This window comes from Papaver somniferum, chromosome 11, assembly GCF_003573695.1.
Source record: "Papaver somniferum cultivar HN1 chromosome 11, ASM357369v1, whole genome shotgun sequence".
Taxonomy (NCBI): Eukaryota; Viridiplantae; Streptophyta; class Magnoliopsida; order Ranunculales; family Papaveraceae; genus Papaver; species Papaver somniferum.
In genome coordinates, this window is record NC_039368.1 from 114,650,959 (window position 1) to 114,667,161 (window position 16,203).

General features: G+C 36.5%; 1 protein-coding gene and 1 long non-coding RNA gene across 3 annotated transcripts; both read left to right on the forward strand.

Annotated features, from left to right (window-relative positions):
• The first annotated feature begins 5,620 nt into the window (after positions 1-5,620).
• Positions 5,621-7,451, forward strand: LOC113323776. 2 transcript variants are annotated; one of them, XR_003347836.1, is made up of 4 exons: positions 5,621-5,789; positions 5,911-5,961; positions 6,471-6,624; positions 7,062-7,451. It is a non-coding gene; the product is annotated as an uncharacterized LOC113323776 (long non-coding RNA). The 2 variants fall into 2 exon arrangements; XR_003347837.1 differs by lacking the exon at positions 7,062-7,451 and having other exon boundaries at positions 6,471-6,693.
• Positions 7,452-11,957: 4,506 nt separating this feature from the next.
• On the forward strand, positions 11,958-13,669 carry LOC113320253 (ammonium transporter 1 member 3-like). The gene has a single exon (XM_026568179.1). It carries the CDS (start codon positions 12,025-12,027, stop codon positions 13,429-13,431), a length of 1,407 nt encoding a protein of 468 aa, XP_026423964.1. The 5' UTR covers positions 11,958-12,024; the 3' UTR covers positions 13,432-13,669.
• The last annotated feature ends 2,534 nt before the right edge of the window (positions 13,670-16,203 follow it).

Below are 16,203 nucleotides of genomic sequence, written 5' to 3' on the forward strand. Positions count from 1 at the left end.
TGAGATCTGCATCTCAGATGGAAGGGAAGCCGTTGATTGTTGCAATCCTTCGTTTGGCAGCCAGCGGCATGTGGTAGGGCCGGCATGGCTTTGGCATGTTTTAGGCGCGACCAAAATTCGGGTTTTGGCATAAACCGTGATGTTTGGACTTGGGCCGGAAGTTGCCATGCGTTAGGTGGCGAACTTGGACGGCTGAGATCTGCATCTAAGATGGAAGGGTAGTCGTTGATTGTTGCAACCCTTCGTTTGGCAGCCAACGGCATGGTGGTAGGGCCGCATGGCTTTGGCGCGGAGATGTGGCTGGCATGGTACACCATTGGCACTGTGGTGCGGCTGGCATGGTTGGCATGCCTTGGCGCGGAGAAGTGGCTGGCATGGTTGGCATGCCTTGGCACGGAGAAGTGGCTGGTATGGCATGTCATTGGCACTGTGGTGCAGATGGCATGGTTGGCATGCCTTGGCGCAGAGATGTGGCTGGCATGGCATGCCATTGGCACCGTGGTGCGGCTGGCATGGTTGGCATGCCTTGGCGCGGAGAAGTGGCTTGCATGGTATGCCATTGGCACCATGGTGCGGCTGGCATGGTTGGCATGCCTTGGCGCGGGGATGTCGCTGGCATGGGATGCCATTGGCACTGTGGTGCGGCTGGCATGGTTGGCATGCCTTGGCGCGGAGATGTTTCCGGTCAGTATTGAGGGTTCTGTCGTGGAATATAACGTATATAAAAAAAAAGTACCCCAGTAATTTTTACGTAGGCATGTTGAATGATTCAATAAATGTGCTAGTGGTCGTAGTGACGTCATGTCAGATGTAAGGTTTTACGATTTTAACCCTAAACTAAAAACCACCATCAACACCTGGTCACCAACCTGAATACCTCAGCAAAGAAAACGAAACATGGGCATTAACAAGATAAATTTGATTACTAAAATAAACTTTATGCAAGAACAAAAACAAAAACCATTTGCAGCTAGTATTCAAAATTACACCGGTAAGTAGAACCTCTACTTCATATTTGAACTGGTAATCAAATTAATAACCATTTACCTCGAGCTATAAGCATACAACACCAGTACTAAGACGTCCTGATATCTATTTGAGTTATTACGTTCGGCGGTCAGCCTTTTCTCACGTTCCTTCACTTGTTTCCTGATCTCATTTATTAGTTAATATTATTGATTAAGTTTAAGTGAATTCTATACAGTTCATATCATCTGACTCAACTTCACTTTTTTGAAATCTTTATTACCTAATTCACCTGACCCACATTGCATATCATCTGACTCACATGAAGCAGATTCACCATCATCACCACCATAACTTTCACAAATATGATCTAAGTTAAACATACCCACATTTTAAAATTAACAAATATACTGTGCTTTAACAAATATACTGTGCTGTAAAGGCCGATGTATACTACTTGATTAAAGGTTTAGAAGTCAAAAACTTGAGTGGGATACAACCCTCAAGCTTTTGTTACCTGTATTCCTGCTATAAAGTATTGTTTGTTGAGACCATAGAAATCATTTTCAGATTGAAACGTCAGAAACATACACAGAAAATCTTGAAGTCAATTTAATTAGTTAATATATTAAAATCAATTTAATTAAGTAAAAGCTGACTAGAATAGTAGACAATGTCAAGGCGAATGTCTAAAACTAGACATTCACTTTGACAATGTCTACCCGAAGTCATTTATACATTGGTTTAAGACATCATGGTTGGAGAATGATTTTAGAAAAAATGGATGTGTATTCTAGGTGGATTTTGACATTTATCTCCACACAATGTCATTGTAGAAGCTCTTAGACAACGTTGTGATTGTTGTCCCATTATGCCAGTAATTTGTTCTTTTATCCTTCATATTTATCTTCTATATTTCCATGCCTTGCAATCGAAATATGGTTTCCATCTTATATCCTAACATATATTCATTGATTTTATAATAATATTAGGGCTTTTTACCTTCTCCAATTGACATTGTACTTGTGTGTAAAGACTAGATGCATGTTGATAAAAAATTTATTCACGAAACCGATATTATCGGTGTACAAGTAAAATCGATATATCGATCTGTACCGGTCTGTACTACCGATAATATCATTTCGTCTTTCTATCGCCGATATTTTCAATATCGTATAGGTTTTTTCTGATATCTGATAAAAACCTGTAATATCGGCATGTACAACCGATATTGACTACCTAGGTGTTTACATTCCAGCAATATAAATAAGTCTCTGAATCCATGATTGAGGATATACGAAAATACACAAAAAATCCAGAGATATTGACTAGACAATCCATCGTCTAACCAAGAATCATCGAGTGAGCAACACTCTCTCAATCGTTCGAACTTATTCATCAGAAACCTACAACACATTCACATATCATCATTGATCTCACACACTTCTCAGTTTCCCTCCTACAGATCAACTATCTTCCTTCTTCGTGACCGAATTGACTCTAGAACGGCCATTGACTTGGTTTAGGCCGGAGTCCTACATATTGATCTCTCGAACTTAGAAGCACTCACGTGCAGTGCATCTGTTTGAGGTTAGGCAGTTTGCTCGGTTGAGGAGTTTTCGATCGCTCAGTCATATCTTCGCTCTATAGAAAACCAGCAAATCGTTTTCCCCCATCAACACTCGTATTTGTTTCTTTTGGTGGGAGAAATCCTTTCTAAATTAATAAAAAATACGGTTGAGAGTGGACAACTTTCTGGTTTCTATGTGGTAGATCAACTCTATTATTTCTCATCTTCAATTTGCGTATGACACTTTTATTTTTATTGATACTTTGGTGGAGGAAGTTATCCGTATTTTCATAAATTTGGCTATGTTTGAAACTATTACAGGTTTGAAACTTAACTTAGATAAGACTATTATGATCAGTGTGGGAGCCGAAGGGGTAATTGATATTCTAGCTAGAGAACTAGGTTGTAAAACAGAAAAAAAAATTATTCACCTATCTTGGAATGCCAATAAGAGCACATTGGCGCAACACGTCAGTTTAAAATCATGTTTTGAATAGAATGGAACAAAAGATGGCTTCGTGGAAGAAAATGCAACTTAATAAAGCAGGTAGATTAACCCTTATTAAGAGTTTCCTTGCGAGCTTACCAATTTATTACTTGTTATTATTTCACCTTTTGATGAGTGTGGAAAAATAATGATAAGAATTATGCGCAACTTTCTGTGGGGTGCGGTGGTAGGTAGAAAGAAACTGTTGTAGGTTTCATGGAAGAAGTTTTGTGTGTCGAAGGAGAATGGGGGTCTAGGTGTGAGAAATTTGAGAAAAATAAACCAATCAATCTACTCAAGTGGGTTTGGAGATTTTCGAACATCAAAAATAGCCTTAAGAGGAAGATCGTGAATGAGAAATTTACACACATTAGTGAATTGTTAATCCCTTATGTGGATAATAAGCTATAAGGTATGAGTTTGTGGAAGAATGTTATCAACATGGTACCGACAGTCCAGAGCATGATGATATTTACGATCAAAAATGGGAAAGGTATTCATTTTTGGAAGGATGTCTGGATAGATAGGGGAATATTGCAAGACTTGTTTCCGACTGTCTTCAAGGCTGCAAGGTGAAGGATGCGACGATTTCCGACATGATAGTGAATAAATATTGGTCTGCAAGCTCAGGGGCTACTAAACATGAATGAGCAGTTAGAATGGGATCTATTAAGCTAAGATTTAAATCACGTACCTGATCTGGTAAAGGCGGATGACGACATGGAGATAATGAAAATTTTCTACTCACTGAGGTGTTATGAAAGCTTTACAGGTGGCCATGACGACTGCGGTTTCAACTAGTTTCTTTGGAAAGGTAACATACCCAACAAAGTAAGTTTTATACTTTGGGTTATGGGCTACATTCCATGATTTTCTTCCAATCAGGGTTATGTTGCGTCGTCATGGTATAAACAGTGATAGCGACCAATGTGTTTTGTCCAATGACGATAAAGAGTCAGCAAACATATGTTCATGCACTGTCTGTACTACTTCGAGATTTGGAGGTATTTTATTAAAGCGTTCAAGATAACTTGGCCCATGCCAAGAATATTGCTTCAACTGTTTGAAGCGTGATCTATGAATATGTTGCAAGATAAAGGAAATGATGTATGCAAAAACTTACACTACACGATATGTTGGAATTTGTGGAAGGAGGGGAATGTAAGGGTTGGAGAACAACAGAAGAGTGGGACAGAAAGTATTAACTCGATTAAGCAACTGGTAGTCTTATGGTCTTGCAACAACGATACCTTTAAGTTTGTCGATCCTAATTTAGTTTTGAGTAATTGAGACACTTTAATGTGTACGAAATCTTCTCTCTAATGACCTTGGTTTGATCCTTGGTTCTGCTTTTTTCTTTTAATATGACCTTATTCTCTATATAATAACAGAGTTTTTTAAAGCGTTCTCATTCACCGGAGCTCCACTTTGATTCTAGCTTCTGGTTGATTCCGGCCCCACCATTTACTTTTTTTTAATAATAAAATATTGAATTTAAACTAATAGAATATTATTTTTCTAAACATAAGATAACTAAATCTTGAAAAATATTTTTGCCTCGGTTAACAAAATCTTGAAAACGATTTATTTTTTTTTGGAAACATATTTTTTGTTGCCAATGATAATTTGTCTCAAAGAATAAAATATTACCAAAAATAACAAAGTCATGCATAATGCATTCACGGTTTCACCCAAAAACTAAATTAATCATGCATCAATCACAAAAGTAATCAAGCAATAAATCACATCATTGATCATAAGATTAATAAATTAAAGAAAATGTCCAATGTCCTGTTACAATTCTTCGAATCTCCATTTTCCTAATTACAATTCTATCAATTAAAATCAAACTGAAACTAACGAATAAGTTATTCTCAATGAATATTACACTTCCGATGATGAGAAACTTTTAAAAAAAATGATTAAATTGGTCGTGGGTACTAACCTTTTGATCGTACGATGTGTCTTTCTTGCGAATAACTTTATTGTTGATCCTGTTCGACAACAAAAAATTACGCAATCGTTAGAATTTGAAACAGAAAAATGGGAGCAAATATTGATTAGCATACGAAAAATCAAGCAAACAAAAAAACAGGCTCATACAAAAAAAATCATACAAAAAATCGGGCAATATTGTCGAATTAGTAAACATCATTTTCATGTTATTTTTCTTAATTTTGTTTATACCATAATTAAAAAAAATGATATAAAATAAAAAAGTTTGATTAAATAAGGTGGATTTTTAATTTTGTTATGTCTTGATATAACCCAGATTTTGTATACTTAAATGTTTCCAACAACTAATTACGATGATATGGAGATAATATAGATGTCCAAATTTTAAAGATTTTGATGGCTATCACGATTTTATTCCTTAAATTAAATATTTTTTTACTTATTTCGGGGTTTTGTTTTTCTGGAAATTTCATGCTCATGATATCTATATAAAATGCTCAAGCAAGGTTGGGGTCACGTTATTTTTGTGGTGAGTTTTTTCCCCCTAGTGTTTTTTCTTCGTGCTTTTTTATTCGTATATTTATTGTTGTTAATAATAATAATAATAATAATGAATATTACATCTTTATGATGGCATTTGGTTTGTGCCTTGCAGATGTTGGTTCTGCTTCTCTTTGCTTTAGCGGCGATAAATTAACATTCAATAACGCCGTCTAAAGACGAGGTGATCAGTTTGATGATATTTTAGTGGTTGCTTTTTAGTTTTGCTGGTAAAAACAGAGCTACTTCTCTCATTCGAAATCATCCCAGGTGATTTTCTCTTATTCACACCCTAAAATCCGCTGATCTCCTTTTCTCCATTTCTCTTTTTGGATCCCTATTTATCTCTTTTGCTTGGTTGTCTGATCTAATCAACTTTTTTTTCTTCCAGATATTAATGTCGCTTGTTAACCAATTTTGTGCATCAAATCGATTTTACGAGGTATTGTTCTTTTAATTGATTCTCTTTTCAATTTAATTGATTTCAGTAATTAGTAAACTTTTATATGCATCTTTTCTATTAGGTTAATATAGGGTTCTTATGTTATAGCATGAGTGTTCCCCATTTTAGGTTTTCTCAAACCTTAATCGCGATTTCAGAGTTTCTATTATTTGTTAATTTTTACCATGTGATACAAATTTATTAATGGTTCACTATTGCATGCAATGTTAACCCCATGTCGTGATTTGAACATGTATGTTAGAAGTCTGTGTAATTTTTTCTATTTCGATTGCGTTCAACTCGGGTGGTTTTGGAAATGCCAAGCCAGATAATAACCATTGCGTGAATCGAATGATAAGGTTGTTTCTCTTGATTTAGCCAAGAACAGGGGGAACTCGAAAAATCAATACGGATTCTTTGAGTAGGCAGGGGCATGGTCTTGGTAGTCCACCATTGGGATTATACAGAAAGGGTATCTTAAATCAGTGTACTTTTGAATGACAACACAGGTTCCTTTAGGGGAGCAAGGTGTTGTTAGTCCACCGATTTGAAGCTACATGAGGATGAGGTTTGTGCTGGCCATGATGCAGTGACTTTATGATCTGAAAACCTACCGGATATCTACCCCACTTCCTGCCTTCCATTCAACGTCTTCTCGATGAGGTTATTCCACGGTCCATATTTATGCCTTATATCATTGATATTAATGACAATGTTTTTCTGTTTTGTTAATTTTGGGTATCATTAGATTTGATTATTCGATGAGATTCATGCATGTTTGACTACGGCTAGTAATCGGGTACCTTAAAGAATTTCCTGAAGTACCTTAAAATTTGGTTTTTGTGCATATCAAATTGGCATATTGTTATTTGAAAAGTTTCCGGGATGTGCATCCATGAATAAGCACTTTCGCAGTTGGGGACGAAAAGGTTCGATATGAAAGTCATAGAGAAACTCAAAAGATGAATAACTGGTCCATTATATCATATCAATAATGTATTGTCTAGGATTATAAATGGTATCTATATACCAATTATTAAATTTTATATATTCGGGGAATTATACGTCTGTTTGTTTGATTTGTTAAATTGGTTTTGTAGGTTGGTGAATTGAAGGAATTGTATTTTTTAGTGGTTAGGTTTTGTAAATCACTTAGTTAAGTCCAATGACGATTCTGTAATCCAGAATTCTCTTCAAGTGCGTGTTAATCTTACGTTTGGTTGTTTGGTGCCAGTAAGCTAAGGTTATATCTACTTAATCCTTTGCTGCCGTTGAGACTTACTTTCTGATTCCTGCTATTTCATTTCATTTCTGTCCGTCTAAATTTGGGGATTTAAAAAAAAAATCTGGAATATCAAATTTTGATATAATTGGTATATAAGTCAAAAATAGGGAATAAAAAGTCTCTGATAGGTCAAGAATTCATGACCTTGATTAAGCTTAAGAGGGAAGCTAGAGATGAGACATGTTCCATCTCTTCTCTTATTCGTTTGCTCCTTTTGTCAATGATTCAATTTGGTATGCGACATGCTATATATGTTCTTTTATTCATTTGCTCATTTTTTGACCTGAATTATTTTGTTATTGATGTCTCACTTGCCTTTTTTAGCCTCTTTTAGAATGAACGCAATCGTTAATTTTCCTGTTGTGATCACTAACATATGAAATTGGGCATCAGCAAAAGCCTGTCCTTTTAAGATTTGAACCATTTCATCACTTGCTTTCAGTTTCAAACAACAAATTTACTACATCGCATTAACATATATATGTCGTCTTTTTATCGATCCATTTCATTATTTGATTTCGGTTTCGAAAAGCAAATTTACTCCATTGTATTAACACGTATATGTGAGTCATCTTTCTCTCAAATGGCTTTAAAGTGAAAAAAGAGTATACAAGGCACTTTATTAGAAAATACTAAATTCTACTAAGAAACTTACTTCATTTATGTATTTTTGGTTAAAGAAAGAGCATAGTGTTTGTTTACGTGGCGTTTTTAGGGGCTACTGAAAAGGATTTAAGGGCCAACAAAAAACAAAAAAGATCACTCAAACATAAAATATAGCCATCCCTTATCCCGTGTAATTCATAATGGCAAAATTGCCCTTAGATAATCGGTAGATAATATATTGTTTTTATCCTCCAAATGAATTCGGTAGACAAGATAAGAAGCATGCGCCCGAATGTAGTGGGTGCAGTATTTGAATGAATTTTGTTTATTTTTCATTTCTTTTGATTTTTGAGTTATAGCCATGGCATGGTAGGATCAGCCACAGTCATATTCGGAAGATATATCATTTGAATAAACTCCTGAATATACGATGATCCAAAAATCAGAATTTTAGAAAAACGAAGATTTTTTCAAATTTTGAACTTGTAATAATCGGAGGAAATATAATTTACATAAACTCCCGAATGTATGTTGCCTAACCTTCTAAAATGGCCCTTGAAACCACCTAGAGCCATGGCATAGTAGGATCTGCCACAGACATATTCGGAAGATATGTCATTTGCTAAACTCCTGAATATACAATGGCCCAAAAATCAGAATTTTTGAAAAACCAAAATTTTTCTAGTTTTGAACTTGTAATAATCGGAAGATATTGCATTTGCATAAACTTCCGAATGTATGTTGGCTAACCTTCAAAAATCCTTAGGTTTGCGCCTCTTTGAACCACTTAGAGCCATGGCATTGTTTGTTATGCAACAAGCATATTCGGAAGATATTGCATTTGCATAAACTTCTGAATGTACAATGGCGCAAAAATCAGAATTTTTGAAAAAACAAAATGTTTCTTCCGAATATGTGTTGGCTCCAAAATGAGAACCACCATGAGCCTTGGCATATAGGGATTTGGAACCACCATCAGCCTCGGCATATAGAGCCTTGGCACTACTATATTCGGGGGTTTATATTGTTACTCGAACCTCCGAATATAGAGTGGCCCAAAAATCAGAATTTGGAAAAAATAACACAATTTTTCGAGTTCTGTACTAGTCATAATCGGAAGACCAAGTAATTCATTTGACTTCTGAATATGTGTTGGTTCCCAAATGAGAACCACCATGAGCCTTGGCATATAGGGCTTTGAAACTACCATGAGCCTCGGCGTATAGAGCCTTGGCACTACTATATTCGAAGGTTTAAATTGTTACTCGAACCTCCGAATATAGAGTGGCCCAAAAATCAGATTTTGGAAAAAAAAAACTCAAATTTTTGAGTTTTGTACTATTCATAATCGGAAGGCCAAGTAATTCATTTGACTTCTGAATATGTGTTGGCTCCCAAATGAGAACCACCATGAGCTTTGGCATATAGGGCTTTGGAACCACCATGAGCCTCGGTGTATAGAGCCTTGGCGCTACTATATTCGGAGGTTTAAATTGTTACTCGAACCTCCGAATATAGAGTGGCCCAAAAATCAGATTTTGGAAAAAAAAACTCAAATTTTTGAGTTTTGTACTATTCATAATCGGAAGACCAGGTAATTCATTTGACTTTCGAATATGTGTTGGCTCCCAAATGAGAACCACCATGAGCCTTGGCATACAGGGCTTTCGAACCACCATGAGCCTCGGCGTATAGAGCCTTGGCACTACTATATTCGGAGGTTTAAATTGTTACTCGAACCTCCGAATATAGAGTGGCCCAAAAATCATATTTTGGAAAAAAAACTCAAATTTTTGAGTTTTGTACTCTTCATAATCGGAAGACCAAGTAATTCATTTGACTTCCCAATATGTGTTGGCTCCCAAATGAGAACCACCATGAGTCTTGGCATATAGGGGTTTGGAACCACCATGAGCCTCAGCATATAGAGCCTTGGCAATACTATATTCGGAGGTAACCTCCGAATATAGAATGTCTCAAAAACCAGATTTTGGAAAAAAAAAACTCAAATTTTCGAGTTTTGTACTAGTCATAATCGATAGTAAATTGTGTTACATTAACTTCCGAATATATTCAATTTTGGAATTTGTGGTACTACTATAATCGGTAGTAAACTATGCTCATTATCTACCGATTGTGTTTAATTTTAATACAGAAAATTTAAAGCAGTGGCAGGAACATAATCGGTAGGCAACAATCAATTTATCTACCGATTATGGTTGATGTTCTTCATTTCCAAAGACCATCAACCATAATCGGTAGGTAAAATAGATTATTATCTATCGATTATGTTTCTGCTACTGTAAATGCTAGAAAAAATTCTGATCAAATTTTTGTTTCAAGCAATAAAATCCTAACTTTGGATCACAACTATACTATCATTTATCCGTTTTGTTTGTTTAACTCATTTTTTTTTTAGGTTCTAAGTTTCAATATTAAGGTCAATGAATTTTGGATTTTAATTTTAAACAATCAATCACAAAATTAGTTTGATCGACGATTTTTGATTTCAATCAAAATTAAAACGATGAAAAAAAAATTCAATGGGTAGAAAAGAGAAGAAGAAGAGGAATGATATGATTATGAAAATAAAGGATATAGGTTTAGATTTAGTATAAAGGTGAAGGACAATATTTACAATTTCCTACTTTTTAGGACACCCCTTAACCCTCTTCAATGGTTGGGAATAAAAGAATGGCCTCTAATTCCTTTTGAGTGGCCCCTAAAAATGCTAGGTTTGTTTAGTATCAGGTGAACCACATGTGATGCATGCACTGAGGATGAGTCGTCTTGGTTAACCGGATAAACCTTCATCTATGTGATGATCCAAAATACACATGCTTTCTTTAATACTTTTCTGCCTAGGTGCATGGATACCTCAACATGCCTTTATTGAGCTTGCAGGTGAAATCATCTTTTTGATTCAGCTTACTGTAAAATCAGTAAGGAGCGATTTGAACATGAATAGAGAGTACTCACCGAGTTTCTCCCATACATGGAGTTATGTTGTCAGATTTAGACTGCCACACTTATATAGATATATAGTCCTTAACTGTTGCACTCAAATCTTGGTACGTAGAAAAAGCAGTTATACGGTGTATATGTATTTTTTACTTCGACCATTTGAAAATTGTGTGTGCAATTTGACCCAAATGATTAATTAAGTTCATTTTGGTTGTTAACCAGTATGAGTACAATGATTGGCTTGATGCAGAGAGTATGCCAGCCATGGAGGATCAGAGAAAACATTATGAATATACCAACAGAAACTTATGACGAAGAATGAGAAGATAATGTATTCATTGCGCAAGATCATGAAGACTTTAGCCAGTACTTACGAGCGTTGACTAGTAAAATGCATCCCCTTCAAAATATTACCCGGGGTTCTCTTTTAATTTCACTTAAAAGAAAGCATTTAAGGTTTTGCTTTCCTTTTGACATTTAATTTGTTGATCAGGCTAATATGATTTTTGTGATACACTAAAGAGTTATGAGCATTATAAATGTTTATCCTTCTGCTCTATCTACTTTCTCATGAAGTTTAAATAACACTTGAAAGTTTAAAGTTTTTGGTGTATTGGGCTTGATATTTTTCATGGGCTAAACGGGTGTATTTTAATTTCGGTGTATTTTTCTCCGCCGGAGCTTGAATTGTTTTTTTTTTTTCTTTTGAGAAAGTTCTCTTTTTGAGCAAATCCTGTAGGACCTGTGGTCTTTGTTGTTGTATCGACTCCTCCGATAACAAAAACACCACTACAAAAAAGTTGTATTAGCTTGGATGAGTAAGTCGGTAACTAATGTTTCCTTTTATTGGGCCTTAGTAGTATTTACTTGTTTCACGAGGAGGAGGGAGAACCAAAAACCTTGATCTTGGTGAAACATGAGGACAGCTAGACTGTGAGTCTGGGATGTGAAGCGGTTCCTTTCACGCAGAGTTTGTGTGGTCCAGTTAAAACCAGCGGGCTAGCCGCCATTAAGTATCGTATGGAATTTGTATCCACCTTTCAGAAATGACCCATAAGTGGGTGGACGCTATTCAGTCTTAGCTAAATACTTAGCTGCCATTCAACTTGCATAATAACTCCAAACATATTGCCACTTCAAATAACACTTCCATCCCACACTTTTGGAGATCAACTCATCATCACCAAAAAGAAAAGAAAAACAGTTCCATGGCTGTAACATCATGGGAAACCAGTGTTACAGATTCAATCAACACAATATACCTACTCTTCTCTGCTTACCTTGTCTTTGTAATGCAACTTGGATTTGCCATGTTATGTGCAGGTTCAGTAAGAGCTAAAAACACCATGAACATAATGCTCACAAACGTCGTGGACGCCGTTGTTGGTTCCCTTTCTTATTTTCTCTTTGGATTTGCTTTCGCTTACGGTGCCGGTGGAACTGATGCGAACCCTTTCATCGGTTCCCGGTTCTTCGCTCTTAAAGACATTCCGAATGAAAATTATGACTACAGTTTCTTTTTGTACCAGTGGGCTTTCGCCATTGCTGTTGCAGGTATTACTAGTGGTTCCATCGCGGAACGGACTCAGTTCAGTGCTTATCTCGTTTTCTCATTTTTCCTCACTGGATTTGTTTACCCGATTGTGGTTCACTGGGTTTGGTCATCCAGTGGTTGGCTTAGTCCTAATTCGTCTGAATTATTGTTTAATTCTGGCGCAATTGATTTTGCCGGTAGCGGGGTTGTGCATTTAGTCGGCGGAATCGCCGGTTTATGGGGAGCTTTAATCGAAGGACCCCGAGTCGGGCGATTCGACGTGTTTGGGAAGCCTGTGGCGATTCGTGGCCATAACGCCACTCTAGTTATTCTAGGCACGTTCTTGTTGTGGTTTGGTTGGTTCGGGTTCAATCCCGGATCATTCAATAAAATTCTTATTTCGTACCCGAATACATATGATCAAGGTAACTGGACCAGTATCGGCCGGACGGCGGTAACCACCACGCTTGCGGGATCAACAGCCGGAATTGTCACATTGTTCAGCAGGCGCTTGCTAGTGGGTCATTGGGATGCATTAGATGTTTGCAATGGAGTTTTAGGAGGATTTGTTGCGATAACTTCCGGGTGCTCTGTAGTGGAACCATGGGCAGCGATCCTTTGCGGGTTCATCGCAGCCTGGGTCTTAATCGGCCTCAATATGTTGGCGCTTAAGCTAAAATATGATGACCCGTTAGAAGCGGCTCAATTGCACGGAGGTTGTGGCGCATGGGGACTAATATTTACAGGACTATTTGCTAAAGAAGAATTTATACTCCAAACTTTCCAACCGGGTTTGGGTGCTACGGGTGTGCTCCGCCCATTCGGAGTGTTGATGGGTGGTGGTTGGGGACTGCTTGGTGCTCAGCTGGTCGAGATTACAGTGATCGTAGCTTGGGTAAGTGTAACCATGGGACCTCTATTTTATGCACTGCATAAGCTTTCGCTCTTACGGATATCGGTCGAGGAAGAAACGGTCGGACTTGATAGATCTAGTCATGGAGGCTTCGCCTATATCGCGCATTCCGAGGAAAATCAACCTCGAACTTACGCAGAATATGCTCGGCTACAAGAGAAACCATGACCGTGCTATACTGCGCCCACAGGAAGTATGTGGACTATACAATTGTTTTCAGTTTAAAATATTGAAATGGTTGGTCTACAAAATTTGAACCAATTTCCCCGTAGATATATGCATTTATTTTATTTCGGTGTACATTCGCCTATTCATGTTGTTAATAGTCTATCTGAATACTAGAAGCAGAGCTTGTGCATCTTTAAAAGTTAGAATGCTTTTACAACGGAAATGTGAAATGCTTTTTGAAAATGCACCGCATGTCTTCACAAAGGAAAGGGCCAAGAGGCGTTCTAATTTGCTTTTCTCTGTTTAGATATTTGTTGGGTGCAAAAGTGGCTCATGCATAATAAGTAAGTTTGAGAATTTACTTATAGCGTTTGGATCCTAGAATTAAAAGTATTTTTGTTCTTCCAGAAACATAAGTCAGAATTAGAAGCAGATATAGAAATTAAAAACAAAAACAAAAAAGTTTGCCTTATAAAAAGATTTATTTTTCTTCTTCTAGAAGTAGTTCTGCAACTATGTACCTAAACTAATTTATGATTTTTTTGCTTCTAGAAATCAAAATGCAATTTCTAAAGTAATATTCAGACGACCTGTTACCCCACTGAATCCGTCTTGAGTAAGTGGAAACATCGGTCTTAATGAAGTTTTTAGCCATATATTCAAATATCAAGAATCTGGCATGGAGTATTTTTTATTATTTTTTTCCATTTATTGAATTGAAACCTATATAGCTAATATAAATTACAACATCCTCTCCCTCCCAAAAGTTCTACCACTTGTAATTTTCTGTCAAATTTCTTTTGGGTATAAGGATCACTAGATAATTAAGAACACATATTTATCTCATTCAATTTGACATTTTCTCCTTTAGAGGTTTATAGGATGCCGTTTGACCGTTCTTGTGGTGGGGAAAAATATCAGCTTGTCTTTTTCGGCCAGAGCCCAGCTGAACGTACAGATGACCAAAAGTTGTTAAAATGGTTAATCAAGGCTTCCGCTGAGGTCATAGGCCCCCAAAGAAAAGAAAGAAAATTAGTACAGTAGAACCTCTATATAAGAATATCCTGGGAACCACAAGAAATTATTCTTATATGGAGATTATTTTCATATAGAGGTTTACCTTGAAACCATTAATAAATTTTTGTTATATGGAGTATGTATCTAGGAGAAAAAACATAATTGCACACAATAAACATCACAATGTACCTAGGCAGTACAAATATTAATAATTTTATTTAGTTTCACATGTATACTACGCAAGTTAAATATAGGAAGTTTGCTATGCAACACAATGTACCTAGACAATACCTAGGAAAACATAAATTTTGTTTAGTTTCACATGTATTAGTCAAATATACGAACCAATTTCCCCGTAGATATATGCATTTATTCTATTTCGATGTACATTCGGTTATTCGTGTTGTTACTGTTAGAGCATTGCTCGGTCGAACTCGCATGCGTTGCTATCTCAAGCATGTTTGTCAATGTTAATGATCAAAACTATAAGTCTTGATTTCTAGTCTACTATAGCTAAGTCTCGGACTAGGATAGAAAGTGTAGTTGAGCTCAAGGACTTCATGGCGATTCATCATACAAGAAGAAGAACTACTCAAGGAACCGGTGGAACTTCTCAACAAAAAGGTATGTGAAGACTTGAACTTATCTGTCACTCAAAAGTTTATCTACTCTATCTCCTACTTCTTGAGACAAAAGTCGTATGCTATATATAGACTTAGATTATACAAATTTGGTATTTCGAGCCGAGTATACCTCGCCTATCTATATCTCGAAATATGTGTTGGTAAGCGTTTCGCTTCGACCATGTTTATCTTTACCTAGTGACGAAAGTCATGATATGTTTCAATCACTTTGAAAATTGCTTTGACGAGAAATTGTGTAACAACTACATAACGTCCTCTAAGAATGTTTCAATGGTTGGAATGAGAGTTTAGATTACATAACCAATGATGGACATAAGTATTGTTGTGGAAACACATATGTGCATAAGTCCTATCCCTTGAACCAAAGTTTGCGAACTTTGTTGATCAAGAGAAACCGGAAGAATGGCTTGTTTCCAAGTCCGCGAACTGCCGAACTTCTCATCCCGAGAAATTCTGCTGAAGTTGACAAACTTGTTGCGTGAGTACCAGTCCGCGAACCGGCGGAAAGTCTTTGCCGAGAATTTCGCTGGAGTTTGTAAACTCTGCCCGGTTGCTTAAGTCCGCGAACCTAGTGTGCGAACTTAAGAAGGTTATATATCTGAAGATGATTTCTAAACTTAAACTTATAAAGACTAAGGAATGCAAATTGCAAACCGTGGATATAATGTTCATGAACCGATTCAAGTGAATCAAATCATCTTTGCTTCAATTTTGTCTTTTGTAGTACATAAGATTTCCTTGAAATTGAACAACTCTCTAACTAGTTAATTTGAGTCATTTGAACTAGTTATGGTGAAGAAGAATATGGTTGGTATGAAATGCTCATATGGCTAACCTTTTGGTTAACTATTGTTGAACCAACAATGTACACGTTTAGGTATGGTTAACAAACCTAGAAATGTACATTTCATTTGTGTATAACAATCTAAGTTTTTTATCTAACGGTTGAGAAATATTAGCTTGAATCTAAATCAGGTTTTCATCTAACGATGGACATTGTTTGCTTTGTGACCAAGGCGAAACCCTGATTTGAAAGCCTATATAAGGGGACATCTAGCAACTCTGCAAAACTAATCCCCCCACCTCACGTATGATACTAGTTTGCATGCTA

What these genes read in the sequence shown, in the direction of transcription:
- LOC113320253 (XM_026568179.1), top strand. Translation starts at nt 12,025, where the DNA reads ATGGCTGTAACATCATGGGAAACCAGTGTTACAGATTCAATCAACACA.